The sequence below is a fragment of the Verruconis gallopava genome, assembly GCF_000836295.1.
Source record: "Verruconis gallopava strain CBS 43764 unplaced genomic scaffold supercont1.39, whole genome shotgun sequence".
Lineage (NCBI taxonomy): Eukaryota > Fungi > Ascomycota > Dothideomycetes > Venturiales > Sympoventuriaceae > Verruconis > Verruconis gallopava.
This window is the reverse complement of record NW_015622175.1, coordinates 64,058-86,571: the sequence shown is the minus strand read 5'-3', so window position 1 is coordinate 86,571 and position 22,514 is coordinate 64,058. Positions and strand designations below refer to the sequence as shown.

The 22,514-nt window shown below is 50.3% G+C and overlaps 10 protein-coding genes across 13 annotated transcripts; 6 read left to right on the top strand and 4 right to left on the bottom strand.

The window, feature by feature from the left end:
- The first annotated feature begins 191 nt into the window (after positions 1–191).
- Positions 192–2,352, top strand: PV09_08296 (uncharacterized protein). Its single transcript, XM_016362166.1, has 4 exons — positions 192–723; positions 823–1,106; positions 1,153–1,274; positions 1,327–2,352. The coding sequence occupies exons 1-4, from the start codon at positions 270–272 to the stop codon at positions 2,012–2,014; spliced, it is 1,548 nt and encodes a 515-aa protein (XP_016209983.1). The 5' UTR covers positions 192–269; the 3' UTR covers positions 2,015–2,352.
- Positions 1,329–3,070, bottom strand: PV09_08295 (the record flags this gene model as incomplete). Of its 4 annotated transcripts, XM_016362164.1 has the most annotated exons (4): positions 2,595–3,070; positions 2,055–2,507; positions 1,976–2,004; positions 1,329–1,920 (listed from the first exon to the last, which is right to left on the bottom strand). In XM_016362164.1, exons 1-2 carry the CDS (start codon positions 3,046–3,048, stop codon positions 2,338–2,340), a joined length of 624 nt encoding a protein of 207 aa, XP_016209981.1. In that variant the 5' UTR covers positions 3,049–3,070. The 4 variants fall into 4 exon arrangements, with proteins under 4 accessions (XP_016209981.1, XP_016209980.1, XP_016209982.1 ...); XM_016362163.1 differs by having other exon boundaries at positions 1,329–2,004; XM_016362165.1 differs by lacking the exon at positions 1,976–2,004.
- Positions 3,071–3,327: 257 nt separating this feature from the next.
- Positions 3,328–9,869, bottom strand: PV09_08294 (uncharacterized protein). Its single transcript, XM_016362161.1, has one exon. The coding sequence runs from the start codon at positions 9,789–9,791 to the stop codon at positions 3,444–3,446; it is 6,348 nt and encodes a 2,115-aa protein (XP_016209978.1). The 5' UTR covers positions 9,792–9,869; the 3' UTR covers positions 3,328–3,443.
- Positions 9,870–10,771: 902 nt separating this feature from the next.
- PV09_08293 (uncharacterized protein) lies at positions 10,772–12,058 on the top strand (the record flags this gene model as incomplete). The annotated part of the gene is made up of 1 exon (XM_016362160.1): positions 10,772–12,058. One exon carries the CDS (start codon positions 10,772–10,774, stop codon positions 12,056–12,058), a length of 1,287 nt encoding a protein of 428 aa, XP_016209977.1.
- A 475-nt stretch (positions 12,059–12,533) lies between these two features.
- On the top strand, positions 12,534–13,022 carry PV09_08292 (uncharacterized protein; the record flags this gene model as incomplete). Its single annotated transcript, XM_016362159.1, has 1 exon — positions 12,534–13,022. One exon carries the CDS (start codon positions 12,534–12,536, stop codon positions 13,020–13,022), a length of 489 nt encoding a protein of 162 aa, XP_016209976.1.
- A 205-nt stretch (positions 13,023–13,227) lies between these two features.
- On the bottom strand, positions 13,228–13,936 carry PV09_08291 (uncharacterized protein). Its single transcript, XM_016362158.1, has 2 exons — positions 13,638–13,936; positions 13,228–13,564 (listed from the first exon to the last, which is right to left on the bottom strand). Exons 1-2 carry the CDS (start codon positions 13,839–13,841, stop codon positions 13,412–13,414), a joined length of 357 nt encoding a protein of 118 aa, XP_016209975.1. The 5' UTR covers positions 13,842–13,936; the 3' UTR covers positions 13,228–13,411.
- Positions 13,937–15,322: 1,386 nt separating this feature from the next.
- On the top strand, positions 15,323–17,400 carry PV09_08290 (uncharacterized protein). The gene has a single exon (XM_016362157.1). The coding sequence runs from the start codon at positions 15,754–15,756 to the stop codon at positions 16,906–16,908; it is 1,155 nt and encodes a 384-aa protein (XP_016209974.1). The 5' UTR covers positions 15,323–15,753; the 3' UTR covers positions 16,909–17,400.
- A 204-nt stretch (positions 17,401–17,604) lies between these two features.
- On the top strand, positions 17,605–19,181 carry PV09_08289 (S-formylglutathione hydrolase). The gene is made up of 2 exons (XM_016362156.1): positions 17,605–18,678; positions 18,771–19,181. Coding segments are annotated over exons 1-2 (858 nt in total). The 5' UTR covers positions 17,605–17,821; the 3' UTR covers positions 18,772–19,181.
- Positions 18,673–20,031, bottom strand: PV09_08288 (uncharacterized protein). The gene is made up of 4 exons (XM_016362155.1): positions 19,904–20,031; positions 19,551–19,835; positions 19,366–19,485; positions 18,673–19,311 (listed from the first exon to the last, which is right to left on the bottom strand). The coding sequence occupies exons 1-4, from the start codon at positions 19,945–19,947 to the stop codon at positions 19,278–19,280; spliced, it is 483 nt and encodes a 160-aa protein (XP_016209972.1). The 5' UTR covers positions 19,948–20,031; the 3' UTR covers positions 18,673–19,277.
- Positions 20,032–20,157: 126 nt separating this feature from the next.
- PV09_08287 (uncharacterized protein) lies at positions 20,158–22,489 on the top strand. The gene is made up of 2 exons (XM_016362154.1): positions 20,158–20,393; positions 20,542–22,489. Exons 1-2 carry the CDS (start codon positions 20,303–20,305, stop codon positions 22,212–22,214), a joined length of 1,764 nt encoding a protein of 587 aa, XP_016209971.1. The 5' UTR covers positions 20,158–20,302; the 3' UTR covers positions 22,215–22,489.
- The last annotated feature ends 25 nt before the right edge of the window (positions 22,490–22,514 follow it).

Below are 22,514 nucleotides of genomic sequence, written 5' to 3'. Positions count from 1 at the left end.
CTGGAAGCCTTGAGGTAGTTACTTCAAAGGGTAAACGGGTTCAAAAAATATCCGCGTTTGGTTAAATAAGCGAGAAATTGTGGCGCCTCTCATTGGCTCTTCGCCTTCCGCGCTGAACTTAGCGGGAATGCGCTGACGTTATGCCGAGTGGTTTCGAAGGTCTTCGCATACCAACGACTGCATAAATAGTAGTACACTGTTCGATTCACCGTGACCCTGTTAAGATGTCTAGAGGTTGCGCTTAGTCCAATACGAGTGCAGATAGACAGATGGCAACGGAGTCTTCACGGTTTATCTTTTTCCGTAGCCAACCAGTCTCCGGCGCGAAGCTTGACGACCCCGTCGATTGCTTGTTTAGAGACGGTGACGTCCTGTGGCCCGGATCGAAAAGGAGAGGTCGACCGCGAAAAAATCCACCAAATGCTTCCTTTCAGGCGGCGCAGGCTCTTGCAGCACCTAGTTACGCTTTTGTTGATTGTTCAGACACGTTCAAGCCTACCAACCCTGCAAAGCGGAGGTTCATACGAACTCACGTCATGCGTTATTACCAGCACAGAAAAGTCGGATGCCTTATTGGAAACGATAGCGGTTGTCGGTCCTCTACACAGACAAACGCTGAAAATGCTGTTTTTCCGTCGAGCTTGCCCAGATTGCTGTCTTGGGAACCCTTCGACTGCTTTCCTTTGAAAATGCAACCATACATGCACGATCTGTTTTACCAGTGTCAGTAAATCCAGCAATGCCTCATAAGCCTAGCGTCTCTCAAGCATTAGTGGCAGGAGACTGATTTTATTCAACTCGACTGATTTTTTTTTTGTGTAGACGTCTACATTGCGTCAAGCTATTTGTACTCGCTAGAAGCGCGTTGGGGCTTCAATCCCACCCAAAAGGTCTGGATCCCCATGGCCTTGGCAGATCCAATCCTGCTAAGCGCTATTTTATTATCTTGTGAGCAATTTTTAAACAGAATCAAAGCCGCTGGGGTCAATCAATTCACCATAAGTCATTTGACACAAACGATCCGTGCTCTTAATGGAAGACTTGAATCATCGCAAAGACCTAACGATACAACCATTGCTGCTGTAGCTGGCCTGGCACTATTAGAAGTATGGCGAGATTAACGTACCAGAAACAAGCGCTGATTCTTAACAGCAGTGGGGCGGCCATCAGTCAATTTGGCGTATCCACATGGAGGGCTTACGCAAAATGATGGTGTTACGAGCACAACCACTGACTTTCGAGCGAGAGCCAGTCCTTTTTGACAAAGTTTGTCGGCAAGTTGCGTCAATCTGCTTCCTTTCGCAATCTCAACTGACATCAAGATAGAGCGGATATTTGCGGCTCCCTACATGATTTTTCTCAACCGTACGTGTCTCTAGCTTTACATGAACACTGCCAAGTGTCGAAAAACCTTGTCTCCGGTTTCCAAGATGTCCATGAAGAGTATGAATTTGATGCAGAGCTTATCAATGTGCTTCTACAAGCGCAGAGAGTCGATGAGGATGTCAACATCATTCGACCTTTACCTTCAGAGACCTTTCCTATGCATCTTCGTGAGCGATTGCGATGTATACAATACAGCCTTCTCGGCCGCATGACCACTCGTTCCCAATCAAATGAGATGAGTCATTGTACTGCCGTCGCGATCGGTATTTTAATCTACGCAGGGATCATTCAAAATGAGTTCCAGCTCTCACCCGTAAGTTACCGTTTGAAAGAGCAGTTCGTGTCATGCATAAAGGGCGGAAGTTTTGCTACCAATTCAATGAGGGCATTGCGATTGTGGCTTCTTTTTCTTGCAGATTCCATAGTACATGATGCAAAAGAAAAAGCATGGTTGTCTCATTCTGTTGTGGAGATGGCGTTGAAACTGCATTTGTCGCATTGGGATGATGTCAAAAAGCTGTTGCGTTCATTTGTCTGGGCTGAGAATCAGCAAGACAAAAATGGTCGATTGCTTTGGGAAACCACATGCCAACAAGACACTGGAGTTTGGAGCAGAATCTCCATTTGAGTCAATTGCAAAGATTTTAAAATTATGATATGCGACATACCATAAGATGCTTTCAGATGGAGAATATTGAAATGATGTCGGTTGGTCGCTGGAAAAGGGTGTCTGGACGTCGCCAAGGGACCCAAACTCTGAGCGAAGCGCATGCAGCAGCAATTTTGCTCGTCGTTTTGTCCAGCACAAACCATATCAGCAAGATTTGAGCACTTTTAGTCCAGGTGTGGAAACGAAGAAGCGGCCTTGCGTGCGAAGACACTGGGGGCGGTAGAGTTATGTCTGCTCGAATACTAAGGAAGTGACGGGAACGGGTGCGGTTCATTGATGATTCAGAGAAATTCAGGCCGCTTCTTAACTTGCGCATTGTCGTCGTCCTTGGCTTCTCTTTCATTCACTTCCGCTTCCTCCTTTTTTTCTTCCTCCTTTCTCGCCTGTCTCCGCAAACGCTGTCTTTCGTTCCTCGTCATCATTTTCTCCTCTTTTTCGATCTCGCGAATTACTACAGGGGGCACATCCCAATCAGCTTGTCCTCTGTCACTGAATTTCACGTAGCACGAGATGTCTGATCCGTTTGCCATCGACGTACCATCGAACCATTCTTCCTCCATCTTCGGATCCCCCGTCCCAAGCAGTTTCTCTACATTCACATCCTCCCCTCTCTGTACACGATTTATTACTTCGCGAAGTAGTTCAATTTTTTGATCTGCCTGACGCGAATACAAGTTCATGTCTCGTTTGATGCGAATAATGTGTATAGCGGCGTTGCCTGTAAGCATAGCCAGAATAATTACGCCACTTGCAGGATTTGCGAGAAATCGTGACCAGAAGCCTTGGCTCTTGGGTTCTTTGGAGGCCATTCCAGCGTCACGGCGCATGAAGCGCGGTATCAATGACCTCCATAACGAAGGCTGTGCTATTCGAGGGACATGTTCAGCGATGGCGCTTGCGGTCGAGTGGGAAGCGTAGCGGCTGAATAGGAGAGGACGCAATTGTGGAGGAGCCCGGAGAATATATAACGGGACTCGAGTTGATGCCATCATCGATGCTTGTGGTTGAGGCGCAAAATGCTGCGCGACGTGGGATCTCTATATCTTTTTCTGAAACAGGAAATAGCAGAGCGCGCACAGGCCAGCCTCACCAGTTTGGCAGGGTCAACAAGGCTGAAGCCTCGGACAGGTGCACACTGGAGACATCGCAGGACTATTCGCACAAGTGAATTACGTTGACATGAGACACAATGGCGAATTCAGGATCAACTGCGTGGCTGCTCGTGGCATTCCGTCGCCAAATTCTGCTTGAGAACTACAGTAGAAACGAAGGCAACTGACGAAGACCGACCGTGCGGCTGTAAAGCTCTAGGTGGAATTAGAAATCAATTCAGGGGTATAGCGCTCCTCCCAAATGCTGAAGAAGTCGGACCAAAAATTCCACAGTTTCAGCCCAAAAATACAGGTATACCGTATACCACAAAGGCAGCGCCATTCAAGTAAGGCAGCTTACATCCATCCCGGCTCCTAGAGACGGCTTCGCACATACTCATAGGTCGACCTAATGCCTTCTTTTCTTCTCCGATTTTCTTCCGAGCCGGAAATACTTTCGCATCTAGTCCTTTGTTCGATTCATCCCACAAGCCCCAGTAGTCTGCCGCAGTGATGCTTAAATGGTCCGCATCTATATCACCAACGTCCCACAATGCACCCAAGACAGCCGGGCTTCCAGCACTCAGGTAGCTGAGGACCATTCCGTTCGGCTCAAATTCACCCAGGTCTTCAAGAGCCACAGAACTACAACCAATCAACCAAGAAACAGCGCAATTCATGTCTCTCCCGTCCAGTTCTTGATAGCCCAACCGTTTGACCACTCGAGGACGAACATATTGCGCCGTGCTCCCGTGGCCTACATATAGAAAGATATCATTCTCAGAAAGCATTTCTTGCCAACCTTCATCGCCAGGAGATTTCCGGAGATGAACCCAAGTAGGAGGTAATCTGTTCAACCATGGCTGGAAACGCTGTGCTGTTTTTGGTAGGTCGCCGGAGGGATTCAGCAGTGAAACACCCGAAGAGCGCCTGACAATCTTGCCTTGGAGCCTCTGGTCAGTGCCGACAAGTCTGGCTGCTATGATACGGTCGCGCAAGTCAGCAAGAGAGGGCAGCCGTGAGACGCTTTGGTTCCGGAGACAGGGCAGAGATTCCCAAGGAAAACCATGCAACTGCTTGTCGAGAACGAGAACAGTATGCTGATATGGGCTCTGCTCTTCAGAAATGGCAGCATAATAGTCTTTGAGAGCATCAATGACTTTAACAATGATTTCATCGATGTCCACCTCGTCTATCGCGATGCTTTCGCCGCTGAACTGCAGATTTTCGAGAATTAAGCGCACAAGATCATGAATGCCATTGCACATTGCAGTCGTCTCAGCTCTTACTTCCGTTGTTAGTCCATCCTCGCTAGCCAACTCAACAACATTGCTAGGGTTTCCAAGACCAACAAACAGCTCAAGAACATGGGTCTCAAGATTCCAAGATAGCGGTGGTGATGTGCCTTTGCCTTTTCCCTTTTTAGCAGGGCATTGTTGACGGAGGAGATTTTGCAGCTGGGCTTGGAAATTTGATAACGCTTCAGGATCACAGCGCTGAGATGAGAAAGCACCTTTGACAGCTGAAAACCATCGATCCTCAACGTCTTGCAAGAGTACGCGGAGATCAGCATCTAACTCGTGTTTTTTCTGCCACCAATTACGTTTGAACTCAGCTCTATCGGCAATCTCTGCATCAATGGGAGTGAATTCATGCTGCTTGATGATAGTACGGAGACGTTCATAAGCTGTACTCATGTCGAGCACTTCTTCGTCGGGATCTTCGCACTCTTGATGGGCAAAGGGTATTCGTAGAGTGATCGGAGGCAGTCTTGATCGATATCTGACCAGCTTCATGGCACTATTTTGGTCTGTGAGAGACATAGAAACAACATTCCAATTGCTAGGAATGATGTCAATAAACTCCTTCTGAAATGCATCCTTGTCTAAAGTTTCATGTACTTGGCCATTAATTTCGGCCTCGATTCTTGGCCAAGTCGAGAGGTCTGTTTTGGAGATCTTTTCAACATGGGGATGCTCGATTGTTTGATTTACTCGCTGCATATGGATACCCGGAGCCTCGTTGTAGAGAGCATTTATCAATGGATGTGTCCACTCCATGGACCTTTGAGGCGTACAGACCGAAGCAGTGAGTGAGACTCGAGATACTAGTTCGCTATGCTCCCGCGTATTGGCCACGGATGATTTTGACCAGCTTCTTATCCAAGCACCTTGCAAAGTTTGGTAGGCGTCGTGCAAAAAGGTGATAAATGGGGGCTTTGCCGGTTCGACCCCTACATCTATGGTCTTCACTGACTTCGTTTCTTTCGTTCTGCGAGTCCCTTTTGACCGCACAACTGCTTGCTTTTGCTGTGTAGTGCAGTTGCTAAACCTCTGTGCGGCAGGAGTAATAACAATGGATTCATGCACGGCGTTGAAAGTAATATCCGCAGACATCTGTTCGAAAGCTTGGTGAAGAAGTAAATATGCAGATGCGATGCTATGGGATAGAGTCGCATTGTTGCTGTGCACCTTTGTCCTAGCAATTTCCAAAGACTTGGACAATGCTACTATGTCAGGCTCTACATGGTAATCCAATGATGCCAGTGCAGAGCTCTGCAAAAGTTCAGCTTGCCATTCTTCCAAGGGCACACAGCTGCTGTGATCAGGACGTGTAGCCTGTCTCGTGGATGTCAAGTTACTCCTTGCGTTCGAGGACTTCTTTACTGGCTTAGCGATTTCCGTCTTAGCTTTCCTTGTTCTTGCAGTATTCGGCTGCTTTTCAAGCTGGAGTGATGCCATCTGCTCTACTAGAGTAATATCGTCCTTTGTTTGTGACTCAAGCATCATTGGAATGGAATGATGTTTTTGTGCTGCCAGGAGTGACTTCAGCTGCTCCATTGTACTTTGCAACTGTAGCTGCTGGTCTTCTGGCTCTTCTTCCAGATACAATAGCCTGGCTTTGACAACACCAAATGCTAATAGATCCGTAGCATTGGTTGTACTTAGAAGACTCTCATCAACCATTTCGATACGTGTCCGCGCTTCATGAATCTTGTCTTTGCGTGCCGATAAGCTATTCAGAGGCAAGCTCCTTGAGTACAAATTTGCGGCTGCTATATCGCACAGGGCGGCTACTCCTGCACCAACGTAATTTGAAATCTTGTTTGCGTGTTTGAGCGCGGCAAAAGCCTCGTGGTAGGCACCGCGGAAGGAATGTATCTTCAATTCCAACATTGCGATGTCTACCAAGTCCGGTACTAATTCTCGAAGATGAACAGTGGCGAGGCGGGAGTATGAGCGCGTAACGATAGTCGGTTGACTATCACCCATGGCTGAAGCGTCATCGCTGCTCAAGCACGCGTCTGGCGCAGTGGAGCTCGTCAGATGACGAGGCATGATCTGTTCCAGCGAGCTCCAGAGCTTGAAGAGCATGCACTTGGCAATCATACAAAAGCGCAAGGCGGAAGCCAGTTGTCCAGTCTCCAGTTCAAGCATTCCGCTGGTATATGCAGCTCGGGCTACCAATCGTCTCTCTTTGACATTGAGATTCGAAGACGGGTGTGCGAATGTTCTGCTCATGAAGCTCTCTTCGTCGCCCTGAACTGAATGTTCCATTGCCTTCTGTATGGCTTGCCTGCAAGCATCGTGTTCATGAGCGACGACATAACATTCGGCGTCAGTTAAATGCCAACGAATGTGTGTAGTCGAGGAGACTTGGGCGTTACATAGATCTAAATGGGCCACTTCAAGAACGTGGCGTGCCTTTCCGGTATATCCCAGTGCTATATATGCTCGAGCTAGCCGGCACAGCATCTCGCAGCGTAATTCCTGGCTCCCTGGCATCAACGCGAGGATACGAAGCAAAATCTCGATGCATCGTGCTTCCATACGAAAGTCCCTTCGCAGGGCATAAAGATCTGCAATGGCGTTGACGTGTTGGCACCATGCGTCGACGTCCCCAATGCATCCATATGCGGCGTCGAGACCTTCAATCTCACTGGTTAGCGAATCGAAAGCCTCTACTGAGCCCTGCAAGATCCCCATGGCCTCGTCTGCGTATGGATTCAACAGAGCAACAGCAGCTTGCAGTGTAGCTTTGAGACATGAATAGTGATTCGTGAGCTGACAGTCAGAGGCAAATTTCCTAGGTAATGTCTGAGCTACGCAGCGAGATAGAAGATCGTTCGGATCGCAAAGGTCTTGTACAACTGAGTACAGGCGTGCTGCAACAATCGCGACTCGCGCTCTTTTAACAGGGAATATCTGCTGATCATAGATCTTCAGTAGATGCTCAAATGTGAACCGCACAAGCCGTCCGTAGTTTGAACTTAGGGATCGTTGATGCGTTGCGTAGTTCGCAAAGTGCTCCAACTGCCATTCTAATAGCAAACCACGAGATTCTGCGGCCAAGTTGAGCTGTGAATGACTAATTTCGGTCTCATCCAAGTCCAATTTCGTTGCTATTGCAATAAATGAACGTATACATCGGAATACTAAAGTGCCATATGGAACCTGGTTTCGCAGCTGAGCAGGAGATTCGCGAGTAGCAGATTTGACCAATTCTTCTAAAATACCGGAGCTGTCGCATTCGCGCACGAATCTTTGAAAAACATGAAAGGCATCGTTCAAATCTCCGCGTGACAGATGAGCTTCGATGAGATATCGGAGTTCCTGAAAGTAGCTGCCCGCTTCCTTTTCTTCTCTCGTCCATCGCTCCAGGGATTTGATGCTTGTCTTGAGAGCGATTATGGCAATATCATCACACGATCCGTGAGCTGCTGTGCGCTGATTCCATATTCGATGGCAGAGCTTGGAGATGGTGACAAAAATTGAGCTCTCGCGCCTCAATTCGCTGTTGAGACGCTCCTCGGCAAAAGAGGCATCTGTTGCGCAAATATCTGAGAAAAAGTTACAGCAGTCATCCAAAATGGAGAAGACCTCCAATCCAGGAGTATTACACTGCAAACAGCATAATATGATCGTGTTGATGAACGACTTGATGAACTTTTTTCCGACCCGATTCCTTTCCTTTGTTTCCGCATCCGGCTCGACGTCGTTAGTTGAGCATCCCAGGTAATTCCGAAGAAACACTAGACAACAGGCGGCCACATGGAGGCCCATATGTCCGGATACATTCTTGTCTGTCACGGCCTTGTGAATTGCTCTGCGTAGACTAACCACCTCGATCAACAAACGATCAGCTGAGGTCTTTTCAGTAGGCAAGGTCTGCTGTAAAGCATTGGCAGCTTGCTCTAACAGCTTGTCTCGATCATCGGAGTTTAATGCATTCACGGCGAGCCGAATTGCATTAATCGCTGAAATCTCTGATCCAGGCATCGCGCCAGATTGCTTCACTGACTGAGCAGTATTAGTCGCGAGGACTTCTATTTGGCTGAGAGCATGGCAAACAGCTGCAAGCTCCGACTCGCATGCAGGATACTCTTGTAGGGTGCTGATAAGTGGCATAACCTTTGTATTGGCCAATGTATGCTTTGTCTTCGGGGCGCAATCCGAGCTCCTGCGGAATGATTCTAGGCATCGACCAAGTTTCGCAGCAACGTCCGTCGCCTCGTCATCAGATATGCCGCCAACAAGTCTTGAAGCTTGCAGTTGCAGTGTAAACGCTGAACAACGCAAGACAAGCGTGTGCATTGAGGACAACCCAGAGACAGTCGATAGCTGTAACAGTAGCCGAGACATTATGGAGAGCTGACGACTCCCCTTGGTTTCATTACCAGGTAGCATAGCCCATTTTCGCAGTAGACCGAAACACCCTTCATTTGATGTATTGTCAAGAACGGCTTCCAGAGTGGTAGAAATGATGGAAACATCAGTTACCAGATTAAGGATCTGCCACGCATGCTGCTGCAATTTGACGGCGAATGCGATTAGAGTCATGTCCTCGAATTTGACATCGAGATTAATGAGCTCAACGTAGTCAATGGCATTGTGGTTCATGACCTGCTTCTCCTGAGATCTGCCGCTCGAACGCTCTGTAAGTCGATCCTTTAGAGCACGTAGCTGATCCAGTGCCATGTCTGCTAATTCTAGATCAACACACTTTCCGACGACTGCAAGAATGCCGTTTTCGACCTGATACGTGGAATCTTTGCCATCTCGGACAGTGTAGTGCGCTCGTAAAAATGACAAAGCGGTGCACGCACATGCAGCGATGATCCACGCTGGCGATGCTGTCTTCTTGGGCTTGCAAACTTCATCTCTGGCCCTGAGCTGCCTTGGATTCGGCGATTTTGTCCTAAGTGCGGTATCCGGTGGGTTTCCTTTGGCGACTCCTTTCGATTTCGCCGAGTTTTCCTTCGTTTGCGCTGCTCTTTTTGCTAGTACATGCTCCTTAGCAAGCCTTGACAAGGCCTTGATACAGGCATTTACAACGTGAAATGCCAAATTAACCTTCTCTTGTGGATTTAACCCTACTTCTTGCTTGATTTCAACAACAGTGAGTTGTCGATTGTGCCCCTTCGTTCCCCGTGATGCTGCAGTTACCTTCGTTGTCGCAAGTACTGACTTTGCTCTCGTATGTCCTCGCTGAGCTTTGACATCCTCTTTTATATGCTGTCCGTAATGTTCTAATTTGTCAATTGAAAGTAGGGATTTGATGCTGAGAATTATATCATTCGTGCAAGAGGTCGGATCGTCGAGGGATTGGAGGATGCTCCGATCCACGGGCACCAATTGTGCCATCAACTCCCGCAATGGTATATTTCTGTATTAGTGTATGATCCAACATGTAGCTTTATCGTTTCGCATGGTTCTATCGACAGTTTACGAGCTGCTTTGTTCTATCATCGTTTGTGTTCCGCGTTGTTTACATTTTGTGCCTGAGGCATCGATGAGACTAACCCAGCAAAACATGCTTCGACTTCTGTTTGGCTGATCAAGGCATATAACATTATAAGAAACCCCCAAACTTAACTCAGCATGCGCCTTTACAATGTGCCCTCTTTGTAGCATTGAATTTATACATGGATGTCTTGATCTCTTTGATACGATTTTCGTGGCTCACCCTGCAGGCTGCGCTGATGAGTTTCTCGATCTCGAACTTGCCAATCGTTGATCAAAAGCCTCACAACTTGGGTCGTCATGTCGGAGCCATGTGTGTACACTCCATTGCCCTCCTCCCAGAGTACGAGAATACTTCATTTTTATCCTGGTAAGGTCTTCAGCCCTCCTTTGAAGTGCACACTGGAAGATCTTTCGTTCAACAAAAGCATCAACGTCCGCCAAGGCTACGACGCCCTGTCCTACGTGCGGGGCCGACAAAACGGGGAGCCTTCCATTGATATGTGATGACAAGGTGATTATGATCACACCAAATTGTGATTTGACTATGGGAAATTTACGACGTACTAAACACCCAGTCTCTCTCTGGGTGGATGCTATTTGCATCAATCAGCAGGATCTCGTGGAGAGATCACAACAGGTCACTCTTATGGGTGCTATTCATCAGCAGGCGAAGTGTGTCATAATCTGGCTTGGTGAGGGATCAAAAAACATCACGCGTTTCTTTGCTCGTCTCAAATATTGGCGGGTTGTACTTTGATCAGCGCGCTTAACTAAAAAGATCAAGCGCAATCGAGGATTGAGTCGTGTTCTTTTGAACCTTGGTAATGGCATACTTCGTGTCTTTAAAATTGTTTAAGCTAACTCCACCAGCTGGAAACATGACATCCGAGGAATACGCACGCGTAATGGGGAATAGCTGGGCGACTCGGCTTTGGACGGTCCAAGAGCATGTGTTAGCAACTAAGGTCAAAGTAGTGTGTGGTCATGCCACTGCAGAATTGAAGGGATTCTCTATATTTTGCATTGACGGGCTAAGGCCTTTGCAGTTGATTAACGTCGTTGAAATTTACGAATGTCGCGAGTGGCATCAGCGATGGAATGCTCGTGATGTACTGCTTGACATACGCCAAACTTATCTCAAGGACAGATGCTCTTTTAACTTTGAGCAGGACATTGAATCCAAGGTTGAAATTCTGCTATACGCTCCTGTCACTAGCCAGCTGAACAATGCTTCTGATCCAAAGGACAAGTTGTTTGCAATGTACGGCCTCCTGGAAGGTATTGTGTCTAGTCTTCCTCGCGTCAACTATCTTGAGAGCAAAGAGAAGATCTATGAGGACTTCACCAGAAATACCATCACGTCGTTTGGACATTTCTGGCCATCGCTCCTAGATGTTGGCATGATGAATCTTCAATCGTCCTTGTCGTCTTGGGTGTCTGATCCGAGCTACCGACAGGAGAGCGAATACGAGGCCATGGATGCGATTTTGTACCATTTTCGAAGCTCACAAATCCGACCATTACCCATAGACCCAAATTTATGTTCGATTCAAGATTCAAAGCCTGGAGTGGTGAGTGTCCGCGGCTGCACACTTGGCATCATCAATAAGATTGGGCAGAAATGGCCTGGACACAATGAATCTATTATTCTCGATCTACAATGTCTCCAATCGTGGCAAGACTTTTTCCATTTAAACACAAGATTACCCAATCCAAATGCAAATGGCGAGCACAAATCAACGTCGTTTCTAAAGTTGATATCCTTTGGACGACCTTCCACGGAACTAGAATCGTGGGAGTTGCAGGCTCCGAAAATGATGGATTGGTTTCAAGATCTGAACCTCTTGTCCGGCGCGTGTAACTTCAAAGAGGTAGAAGAGGAAATCATAACGGACGAGCGCAAGAGAAACTTCTTCAACATGCCAAACTTAGCGAGATCAGTCATATTCTCTGTTTCGGACGGCAAGATTGGAACTACACGAGCTGAAATTGCTATAGGAGACTCTGTTGTTCTTCTAGCAAGCAGTATACTACCCGTGTTGTTTCGCCCACAAGGAGAGCACTGGAGATACGTCGGCCCTGCTTACATCGACGGCGCGATGGATTGGAGGACGTGGATTTGCAACATCGATTCGAGACAATTAGAAATATTCTCGCCCATTTAATTCTGCGACTGCCGGCATGATTTGCTTGTTGGGCAGTTCGGTCTGAAGCATAGGAGCCCTGATATATTCGACGCAGGGTACGACGTTTGCGACAGGACTCTCACATTTTGGCATTTTTCCACAGGCCATTGAATGAACGGAAAGTATATCTCCATTGTCAGCTTGAAGGAGAGATGATAGAACAATACCTCTCTTTGACCTGCACAGGTCGACCATGTACTTTGCGACAACTCTCCCTCGGCACTCTCGATTTCGACTCTCTTTAAGCAGCAGGGAGGGAGTTGAATCATCCACGGGGCGGCATGATCGGGGAAAACCTGAACCGAATCGCAGCCGCGGTCGCTGAGCAAGACTCGCCGCGGCCGCCGCGAGACGTCGCGGTGGTGTCTAACTTCTCGGAAGATCGGGTTGGACATGCCCGTTCCAGACCGCAATCTATGGCCACGTCTTCAGAAACGTCGTGTCCACCTTCAACATGTCCTGTCACATTGACCTGACGCTCTTCGCGCAGCACGCCCGCAACTGCGAGTACATTCCAAAACGGTTCGCGGCCGCCGGCGTGCGCATCCGCGAGCCCAAGACGACGCGCCTCATCGTCTCCAACGGCAACTGCGTCGTGATGGGCGCAAAGTCCGTCGACGACTCCAGACTCGCGGCCCGCAAGCACGTACGCATCGTGAAAAAGGTTGGGTATACTCCACGGTTCGACGGCTTCCAGGTGTGCAACATTTGTCGCCAGTGCGGGCGGCGCTGTCGCAAGTCCCCCGCGCAGAATGGGGACAGGAAGCATGGCATCGTTCGGCAGAAGGATTTTGTACCACTCGATGGCTTCACCCTGCGCTACATTCGCTTCGCGAGCTACTATCCTGAGACGTTTGCTGGATGCGTATACAAGATGATGCGGCCGAACTTACGTCTGCTCATCTTTCCGAACGGCAAGATCGTGTTCACCGGCGCCAACTGACTTGTGGATCTGGATGTTGCGTACAGACTGATTTTCCCGGCACTCCTGGGTAAGATGCTTGCCTTTTTTTTATTGCGACGGTTTATCCTCACAAGCAGTAGAGGGCGATGTCCAACCACAGAATTTAAGATGCGGATCAGGAATGAATAGCGTCACACGGTCAGGCTGAGGAACTAGACTTGGATCAAGCTGGTTTCATATTCTCATTTGATTGGCAGTTTGCGACCTGGAACGCCGATGCTATGCGATGTATATATGATTCCCCCCCTTTTTTTCCACCTCGCTCCTGTTATATCATACCCTGAAGCCGCGAGGGAAAAAGATCAGTCCTTGAAACGGCGTTCAAGGTAGGCAGCAACAACATAGCTACAAAAAGATTCTCGTTTCCTTCATACCTTGAAGTCATCCCACCAACGGCTCTTATCTTTGAGCATACCGTCCGCTGTGAACTCCACGCCCTCGCTCTTCAGCAGCTGCAGCTTCTTCTCGCAGTTCTGGCCAGAAGGTGCCTTCTGCCAGTCGCCCTGGAATCCACCAATGTACTACGGTAAGGCCAATACCGTTAGCACAGTCAAGTCAAATTAAAGCTGCGTTTGTTGCACAATCAACACATACCCCAGAAGCAGCAATACATCGGTGGCATGGCACTTCCGGCGCGAAAGGATTGTTCCTGTTCGCACCGCCGACAGCCCGTGGCGAAGACTTGAGGGCCCTGGCCATAGCCGCATAGGAAGTGACTTTGCCTTCAGGGATCTGCTTAAGCAGAGCGTAGACACGCTCCTGAAAGGGCGTGACTTTTTTCGTGCGTGTTGGTGGCATTGTATACGTCCTTTAGCGTGTTGCGTAGTCTAGATAAACAGGAAATTGACCGTGCAGTCGAACAGGAGAAAATCTCTAGACATAGAAAACGGAAGAAACACGGCGGGTTTAAGACAAGCGTGTCCTGAGTCAACGCGAGAGACGAAGCGTGTTCACGTGACATGACTAACAGGAATGATAAGGCTGTGATTGGCTACATTGGCAGCAACTGTGGTCCAGTGACGTTCGTATTGTCAAGCGCATCCTCGATGACACTTTTCTCTTTTTTGTCTTCGCGACGATACCATTGTAATCTCACGCATTGTGCCAATATGGATGGTCGTTTCCCTTGTTCGAAATCTCAAACAGTGCGTTGATGGGTTTCCTTGCAAACAAGGTTAACCTTGGGCTATGTAGGTGAACCAACCACGCTGCGCGACCTTGAAAAGGGTCGCGAAAGGTCCTGTTCGAGTGAAAAGCAATGGATTGGTTGGACGACTGGTCTCAGGGTATTCCTAAATCACTGACGCACAGGGGGTAGTATGAGGGGTAGAGGATACCTCTTTGTAAATTTTCTTTGGACGCCTCCCAGCGAGCTATGACGATGACGATTGCTAGCTGCGCACTCAGCACTTGAGGCCGTCCCCCCTTCAGCGAACCACAGGCCATGTTTCCAAGCTCTATGAGAAGGTCAAAGTTGTGATCTCCGGGCTGATCTCGCGCAGAAGTGAGAGCCAGATCACGGACGTTTGATTCTGCCTCTGATTTCTCGTGTGAGCATTAAACGTTCTGGAAGGACTCTAGAAGAGGACGAGAAGCCTTTTCTAGAAGCGGGAGGGCACAGAACGTTGGCTGGGTCTTCGATTGGCGCCAGATGCGGGGAGGGGTTTAGCCACTTATCGGTCGCCCATTTTTCTCTGACAAAGACAGCTCACAGTCCCAGAGAATGAACGTGGTGCACTAGACGTACTTAATCTTGCCTCGTTCTAAGCTCTGCGTTGGGGACCAGTGCCGTCGCCGGTTGGACGAAATGTACGCGTGCCTTTGCTCATGCCTAAAGCTTCTGAGGCTGGCTGTGCACTGTCGCCGCTCTGTCGTGGAGAGCATATCTTCTCTTTCTCCTTTGTCTTGTTTTTCTCCATCTCCCTCATTGCCTTGGAAATATGCTGCAATGATGCAGCATGCTCGAACCACATGAGGGCCAGGCAGACACGAGCCGTGGGCTCGCTGTGCAACAACGGACGTCATCTGGACGTTGCGACGAAGGCTGACGGTGTGCTGGAGCCTTAAGGACGATTGGGCCTAGCTTGTGATCTACACGAGAGGAAGAGCAGCACAGCGAGCGGTAAGGTCCGTGGGACGGGTGCAGAGTGGCCGTTCTGTGTGTGGTGCTGGCTGTGGTACATCATCAAGCACTACACGCTGAGTACCCCACACTGGCCTGCTTGGTCCAAGCTTTAAAGCTCGCCCTCACCCCTCTCGCGCCTCTGAAATGACTTCTTCGACTGACCAACTTCCCAATCGTTCGCATCGTTCCTACGCATCCTGATCCAGCATAATCTTCGAGCAGATCCCTCACATCATCTCCAATTCTGCGCACACTTCTTCCTTTGCCGATTCGCCACTGAGCGATCCTTGACCCTGCGCACTAAGACCTTATCCACGCACCTTCCCTCTAGTCCACTCCCCCCTCCCTCCGGCGGGATCAGGAAAGCGCAGGATCGCCTCATTGCTGCTTCCCCTTGTGCTCCGACTACACATCCTGCATCACCACCACCATCCGCTCCGGCTCACATTCTCACTCTCATTCTCATTCTCAACCCAAACTCCACTCTCGTCTGTCGAATTGTCTCCGGAATTTGTCTTCATCTCCTCTGCGACCGCCGCACCTACCCACCCTCATAAGCACAACCCGCCCACTCCTACCGCCACAATGGCAAGTACATTCCCAGGCACCACTTCGCCGTTCCAACCTTCATCAACTGTAATGCACGCGGTGCAGGAGGAGGACGAAAACGATCCTGTCGGTTCTCCCACCTCCTCCCATTTCTCTCGAACTGCCATGTCCTCCAGCAGCCAGCCACCAGCCGCCTCGTCGAGCACTTTTGGCAATTTTGGCGGCTTCGGCGAGTCCATCGAGTCCGGCGAGCCCAAGAACCTCCCCAACAATTACAACCTGAACCGACGCACCTCTGTGTCCGCCGAGTCGCTCGCGCCCGCCGCTAGTGACGAGAATTGGAAGCCGCCACAGCACGAAAAGTCAAGCGAGCAGAGAGAGCGCTTGTATAAAGCCGTCAAGTCCAACTTTTTGTTCTCCCACCTAGACGATGACCAGGCCGCGCTAGTGCTGGGCGCCTTGCAGGAGAAACCCATTCCTGCCAAAGGCATCAAGGTCATTCAACAAGGAGATACGGGCGATTTCTTCTACATCGTCGAAAAGGGTAATTTCGATATTTTTGTCAACAAGTCTGGGCGTCTTGAGCCTGGACCTGACGGCATGGGCGAGAAGGTTGCCTCGTGTGGTCCGGGAAATTCGTTTGGCGAGCTTGCGCTCATGTACAACGCCCCTCGCGCGGCAACCGTGATCAGTACGGAACCTGGTATGCTCTGGGCACTGGATCGTGTCACCTTCCGTCGTATCCTTATGGACTCCGCATTCCAGCGTCGCAGGATGTACGAGTCCTTCTTGGAGGAGGTACCCCTCCTCGCTAGCCTGAAACCCTATGAGCGAAGCAAGATTGCCGATGCGCTTGAGACGCAGAAGTACGCTGCTGGTGAGACGATCATCAGAGAAGGCGACCCGGGCGAATCCTTCTTTATCCTGGAGTCCGGCGAAGCCGACGTCTTTAAGAAGTCCGAGGGCAACACCGTTCTCAAAACATATAAGAAGGGCGATTATTTCGGCGAGTTGGCGCTACTGAACGACGCACCACGAGCCGCCACCGTAGTCGCGAAAACTGAGGTGAAAGTTGCGACCCTGGGCAAGGATGGATTCCAGCGATTGCTTGGTCCTGTTGAGAGCATTATGCGGAGAAATGATCCAAGCAGGCAGCAAATTGAAGAGGTTGACCCACTGTCCAAGTCATGAGCGCTGCATTTTATTAATTCAATGCTAAACCTTTCTTGCCAGAGAGTCTTCGACGCAGTGGAGACAATGGCAATGCATTGAAGATGAGACTACGGCCTCACTAGGAGAAACGAAATTGGGTGTGAATATGAGGGAGGCCCACGAACAGATATAAAATACCCGACACCAGAATTACTACGAGTAGTATGACGACTTTGCTTCCCGGTGCATGCGAACGAACGAATGAATATTACAAGAAGAAAAAAAATTATTGATCCAAAGAAGCTACCTATGTATGACGACGGGGATTCGAGTTCGTTCATCTTTTTCTTCTCCTGTACGACCGCATAGACTCTAACCTCTTTTTTTTCGGGTGTCCGTAAGGGAGGAGCTGCCTCATCTAGGCTTCGGGGGATTTTTGATCCCGCCCCAGTTGCGAAACGTTCTTGCTTTATACATGGAGTTGTACGTACGTAGCCTGAACAAATGCGCATTGCAATTCGCGTATTGCCATCTTTCGATATTTTTGCAGCCATGTCCACATGCTTGATTCTATGCCACGTCAAGCGAAGAGCATCACATCCTAGATTTCCTTCGGGGATTCGTAATGGCAACGATGACGCTCTGGGCTGTCGTGCACCGCGAAAAGACGGTGGGTTCCTGCGTCGTGCGTAGGAATGCTTTGCCATGTTGGGCGCAATTACCCCTCCATAGGATTGCCCCACAGCATTAGCTTACGACTAGCCATGAACGTCATTTTTAAATGGACGCAGCTTCGCCCAAACGGTGAAACACCAAACAAATTCCCATAACCCGACAGCCCACTCCCAGCACACATTTTCCAAAGCGCAGGGCTGCGGCGTAGAGATCATTGCTCCTTCGTTCTCTTCATCGGCCACACACTCGATCAGTCCACAAGCACGACTCATCAAACATGTCGTTCGAAACGACGGCGACGATCGCCAACTTCGGCGGGCAGCTTCTCAAACTCAAGCATCCCGCGAAGACGACGAATTGCGACATGGCGTTGAACCTGTTCTTCCCGCCGCAGGCTTCCAAGGGCCCCGTCCCCGTGCTCTTCTATCTCTCGGGCCTGACCTGCACCGGCGACAACTGCTCCGAGAAGGGCGGGTTCCAGGCCCACGCGGCGAAAAAGGGCATCGCCATCGTGTATCCGGACACGTCTCCCCGCGGCCTCAAGATCGCGGGCGAGGACGACAGCTACGACTTCGGCACCGGGGCGGGCTTCTACGTCGACGCGACCAAGGAGCCGTGGAGTGGCGGCTACAAGATGTACTCATACATTACGGACGAGCTGCCCAAGGCGCTGTTCGCTCAGTTCGGTGACAAGCTGGACGGCAGCCGCGTCAGCATCACGGGCCACTCCATGGGCGGCCACGGCGCCCTGACGTTGTTCCTGAAGAACCCAGGCATGTACAAGAGCGTGTCGGCGTTTGCGCCCATCTGCAACCCGTCCAAGTGCCCCTGGGGCGAGAAGGCGTTCAAGGGCTACTTTGGCGAGGATAACAAGGCCAAGTGGGCCGAACACGACGCGACAGAGCTGGTGGCCAAGTACTCCGGCGACAAGCTAGACATCCTGATCGACGTGGGCACGGGCGACAACTTTTACAAGCAAGGTCAGCTGCTGCCGGAGAACTTTGAAGCGGCCGCCAAGAAGGCGGGCCAGAACGTCACGATCAGATATCAGCCAGACTATGATCACAGCTACTACTTCATCTCGTCATTTGCCGAGGACCACATCGAGCACGCGGCGAAGTATCTGCTGAAATAGTAAGTCGCTTTTGTCCGCACCTTCCGCAGGCTTCAAGCCCCTTCCTTTGGCGGACGGGAAAGAGATGTGGAACTAATCGATCTAGAAGCAGAGACGGCAAGCTGTGAGTAATGCTATGCTGTGCAGACAACTTCTTGTGCATATTTGAGACTAGGGACATGAATAGCGTGGCAAGCAATTTGTCCAACGGAAGAGTAAAATCAACTGTAGATCCCAAGCTCCTCGTCTTTTGCTGTGCCATTCTCTTTGAAAGATGCATGTGCTCAGTGAACTCTTGATTCAACTGGGGACTGTCATGTTGCTCAACTTTCAGCGTTAGAAAATCCGTGTTTGTTTGAATCTTCTGCTGTTTAAAAACGCTAATACATTGTTGGCCGACAAGTGGAAACCGCAGAACGAGGCTGCACGTATTCGCCCGTTGTGTCCTACATGCAACGGCTACGTAGCTTAATGCTGTAGTCTCTCCTTGTTTTAGGTAGCGAACTCTTGTCAATGACGTGCTTCCCTAACTCTCCGTTAATGATATTCCTGGCCGGACAGCCCAAAAACGCCGATGCTAAGCTCATGAGGAGATTGCACTTGTTTCGCCATTTTTCTTTTATAAAAGCTCCTCGCACGTCCAGTCCTCGTACCTGTATGTATATTAGCCTTGCTTCAACGCCAAGTAGGCAGAGTTCGGACAGTACCATCCGTCAGGCAAGTAGCGCCTGATCACAAGAGGAATCTTCTTCTCTCTGAGCTCTTTCAATGCGATGGCTAGCGGATCTGTCTCGCCCTCGAGATCAACAAGCACCGGTGCATTCATGCTGTTTGATTTGTCAGCGCCCGTACTCCCACGCAAGACGACAATCCGAAGCTCGTGGAGCCGTACCTGATCTGCAGCGCTCTAGTTCCCAACACCCTCGCCCTCTCGTACTTAGTCATGTACGGTGTCGTCTTTCGCTCCTCTCTCGGGATCATCTTTTCTTTCTCGCTCGCTACCGTATTTTTACTTTTCTTCTTGGCTTCTTCCGCCGCCCGTGCCGCCGCCGCTGCATCGCCGCTCGCTATGATGTTCTCTGCGTCGCGAGTCTCTTCATCGGCGCCTCCGCCGACGTCTTCTACCTCATCAGGCTCATCGTAGTCGGGCTCCTCGGGCTCATCGTACGTTGGCTCACTATGGGAGATCATGCCATGTTAGTCGACCACACGAGCAGATCAACGGTTCTGAGGAGAGAGCATTACTCGTAGTCATCGCCTGGGCCGCCGCCGTACTCATCGTCAGACATTTCGAAGTGATGAGAGAAGTTCTAATGGTAGGGTGACAAAGCGTGAACGAGATGCGTGCTGCGACGACGACGTGAATCGACGCGCTCGCATACAGGAAAAAGTCGAAAAGGCGGCCGCGGCTGCGCACGGGGTAAGGGAAAGACCCACTTAGAAAACGGCAAGGGCTGGTCGAAATCTTGGCGCCGCTTTTCTAGACTGCACCCCAAACTTTTTTTTTTAGTGTTCGCCCTATTTTTCCTCGAACGCAGTCGTCATACGACAGCACAACTGAGGCTCCTCGTCTCCCTTAATTCTTGTGTAATTGGTCACTAGCATTCTCTAGTTCTCACGGATCTTTCCAGCTATGTTGGTAAGATGGATAATACGGCTTTCAGGACGTCGAAAAGGAGCCGTGATGTTGAGCCACAAGTCAATGATGACGTTGCGGCAAAGAGATTAAAGAACGGTACGTGAAAGATTGGCAGATTGGAATCCTAAGCAGTCTTGTGGCTATGCTTTGTGGATCTCTCAATGGCCACCTTCCCGCCGTCAGAATCAAGCCTTCACGTAACCGGTGGAGAGCCTTCCGAACAAGCGCTAACGAGACACATCAGAACACAGTGACGGAAATGACCGCCATGTAGATCAGAGAGAAGATACGGTTTCTACAATTTACGAAACCGTTGATCTGGGGCTTCCGACTATGGGTGTCCGACGAAACCAAGGAGTCTGCCAGACGTCTTTGGGTCGACTGGTACCAAGACATCCACGCTCAGGGACCAAGATGGCCGAGTATAGAATGGAAGAATCTGTTGCAACGTCTGACATTGACCTCGGCCGTGGGAATGCCGTGTCGGAGAACAGGAGACTTGAACTTGAACTGGGAGAAGAAGAAGAAGACGACACGGATGCAGCATCTCAGCCACTCACACATGCTGCCACCCCGGAACTTTCCACAGCATCATCTTCTCGGGGCAACAGCTCTGCGCCTGAAGCTCAAACTCCTGTCACGGCTGAAGATTCAGACTGTTTACATAGCAAGAAAAAGCCAGCGTTCACATTGCATAGCGAGGCCTTATATCGAGCCCTCCAATCCAAACATCTTTCGGAAAACTTCATGGAGAAGTTCTGCGAACAGCACCCTGAGATATCCAATACACTAAAGTTGGGAAGCGTCGACAGCAATAATGAGAAACTATCTTCCCAGTCTGCCTTCAGAATCGCCTCAGCTCCGTCGAGTGCTCGAAAGTCAAAGCCGGAAGCCAGTACGCCGCCATTTGAATGCCCCAGTTCGTGTTCTGGCAAATTCAACGATGTTTCCTCGTTCAGGCAACATCTTGAAATGCAGCATGCAAGCCAGTACAAAGTTTGCAAGCACAGTGATTGCTCCAAGTTCGTCGCTAACAACGAGGATATCGGGACCAGTATGTTGCTCGGGTGGCACTATCGCAAAGACCATGGGCAGCATGCGCTACAATGTATGGAGCACCCCAATTGCAACTATAAGCCCACACTAGACGAGAAAGCCTTTGTGGAGCATGTCAAGTCACACAGGCTGCGATGTAACCTGTGTCTTGACGAGAAGAAGCGTGCACTCCCATTCGGCACGGTCGACGCGCTCAAGCTCCACATCAAGAACACGCACGGAGAAGGAACATTTCAATGTCAGGGATACGACTTCGTGACCGGGAAGCGGTGTACCCGCCGCTTCCCAACCGAAGGCGGGCGGACGAAGCACATGGGCTGCGCACACAAGGGTCAGTTCCTGTGCCCACACTGCATGGACGACGGCGGGAAGGTGCAGATGTTCGAGACGGAGAAGACGCTGGCGCTTCACGTCCGCGACGCACACGCGGCCGCGTTCGACGACGACTGGGCGGCCAAGGCGGGCGTAAAGCGGTTCGCGTGTCCGCAGTGCAAGAAGGTCCTTACAAAGAACGTCTACCTCCAGCGGCACCTCGCCACGCACACGGGCGAGACGCCCAAACCCTTCAGGTGCAATGCTACAGACGTCGGCGGGAGCCCGCGGATGACGGACGACGACGGGACCGCCCTAGCATGGGACCCCGCCGCGATGGGATGTGAGAGCCGGTTCGCGACCAAGCAGTCGCTGATCGACCACGTGCGGAGTGCTCACCTTGGTCTGATGAGGTGGGAGGCGTTCAGGAGAGCAAGGAGCGGCCAGGCGTGGCAGGACGCCGCGTCGAGGATGGACCGGAAGGATAAGAGGGCAAAGCCGTCGCCGACCGGCGTGCTCTCCGGATTCAAGGCCGAACCCGCCTCGTAGAGATATACGGTCCTCCCGACTTGCAAACAGGAAGCCCCAAATACTATCGAGATCCTTTGAAGAAAGGGAGGAAGCAGAGGACGCGAGGGCTATCACAACCTCCCATTCTCCAGTAGGTTAAGTCGTCGACTCTCGAGCCACGCGAGCGTTCTCCAAGCCCTGCAAAATTCCTGCCTTCCTTTTTTTCCCCTTACACATACACATATTCGTTTCCTCTCAGCGACGAACAAGCGCACGTTCTGATGGCCCTTTTGTTCGGGTTGGATGTTTTTTTTTTTTTTTTTTTTTTTTTTTTTTTTT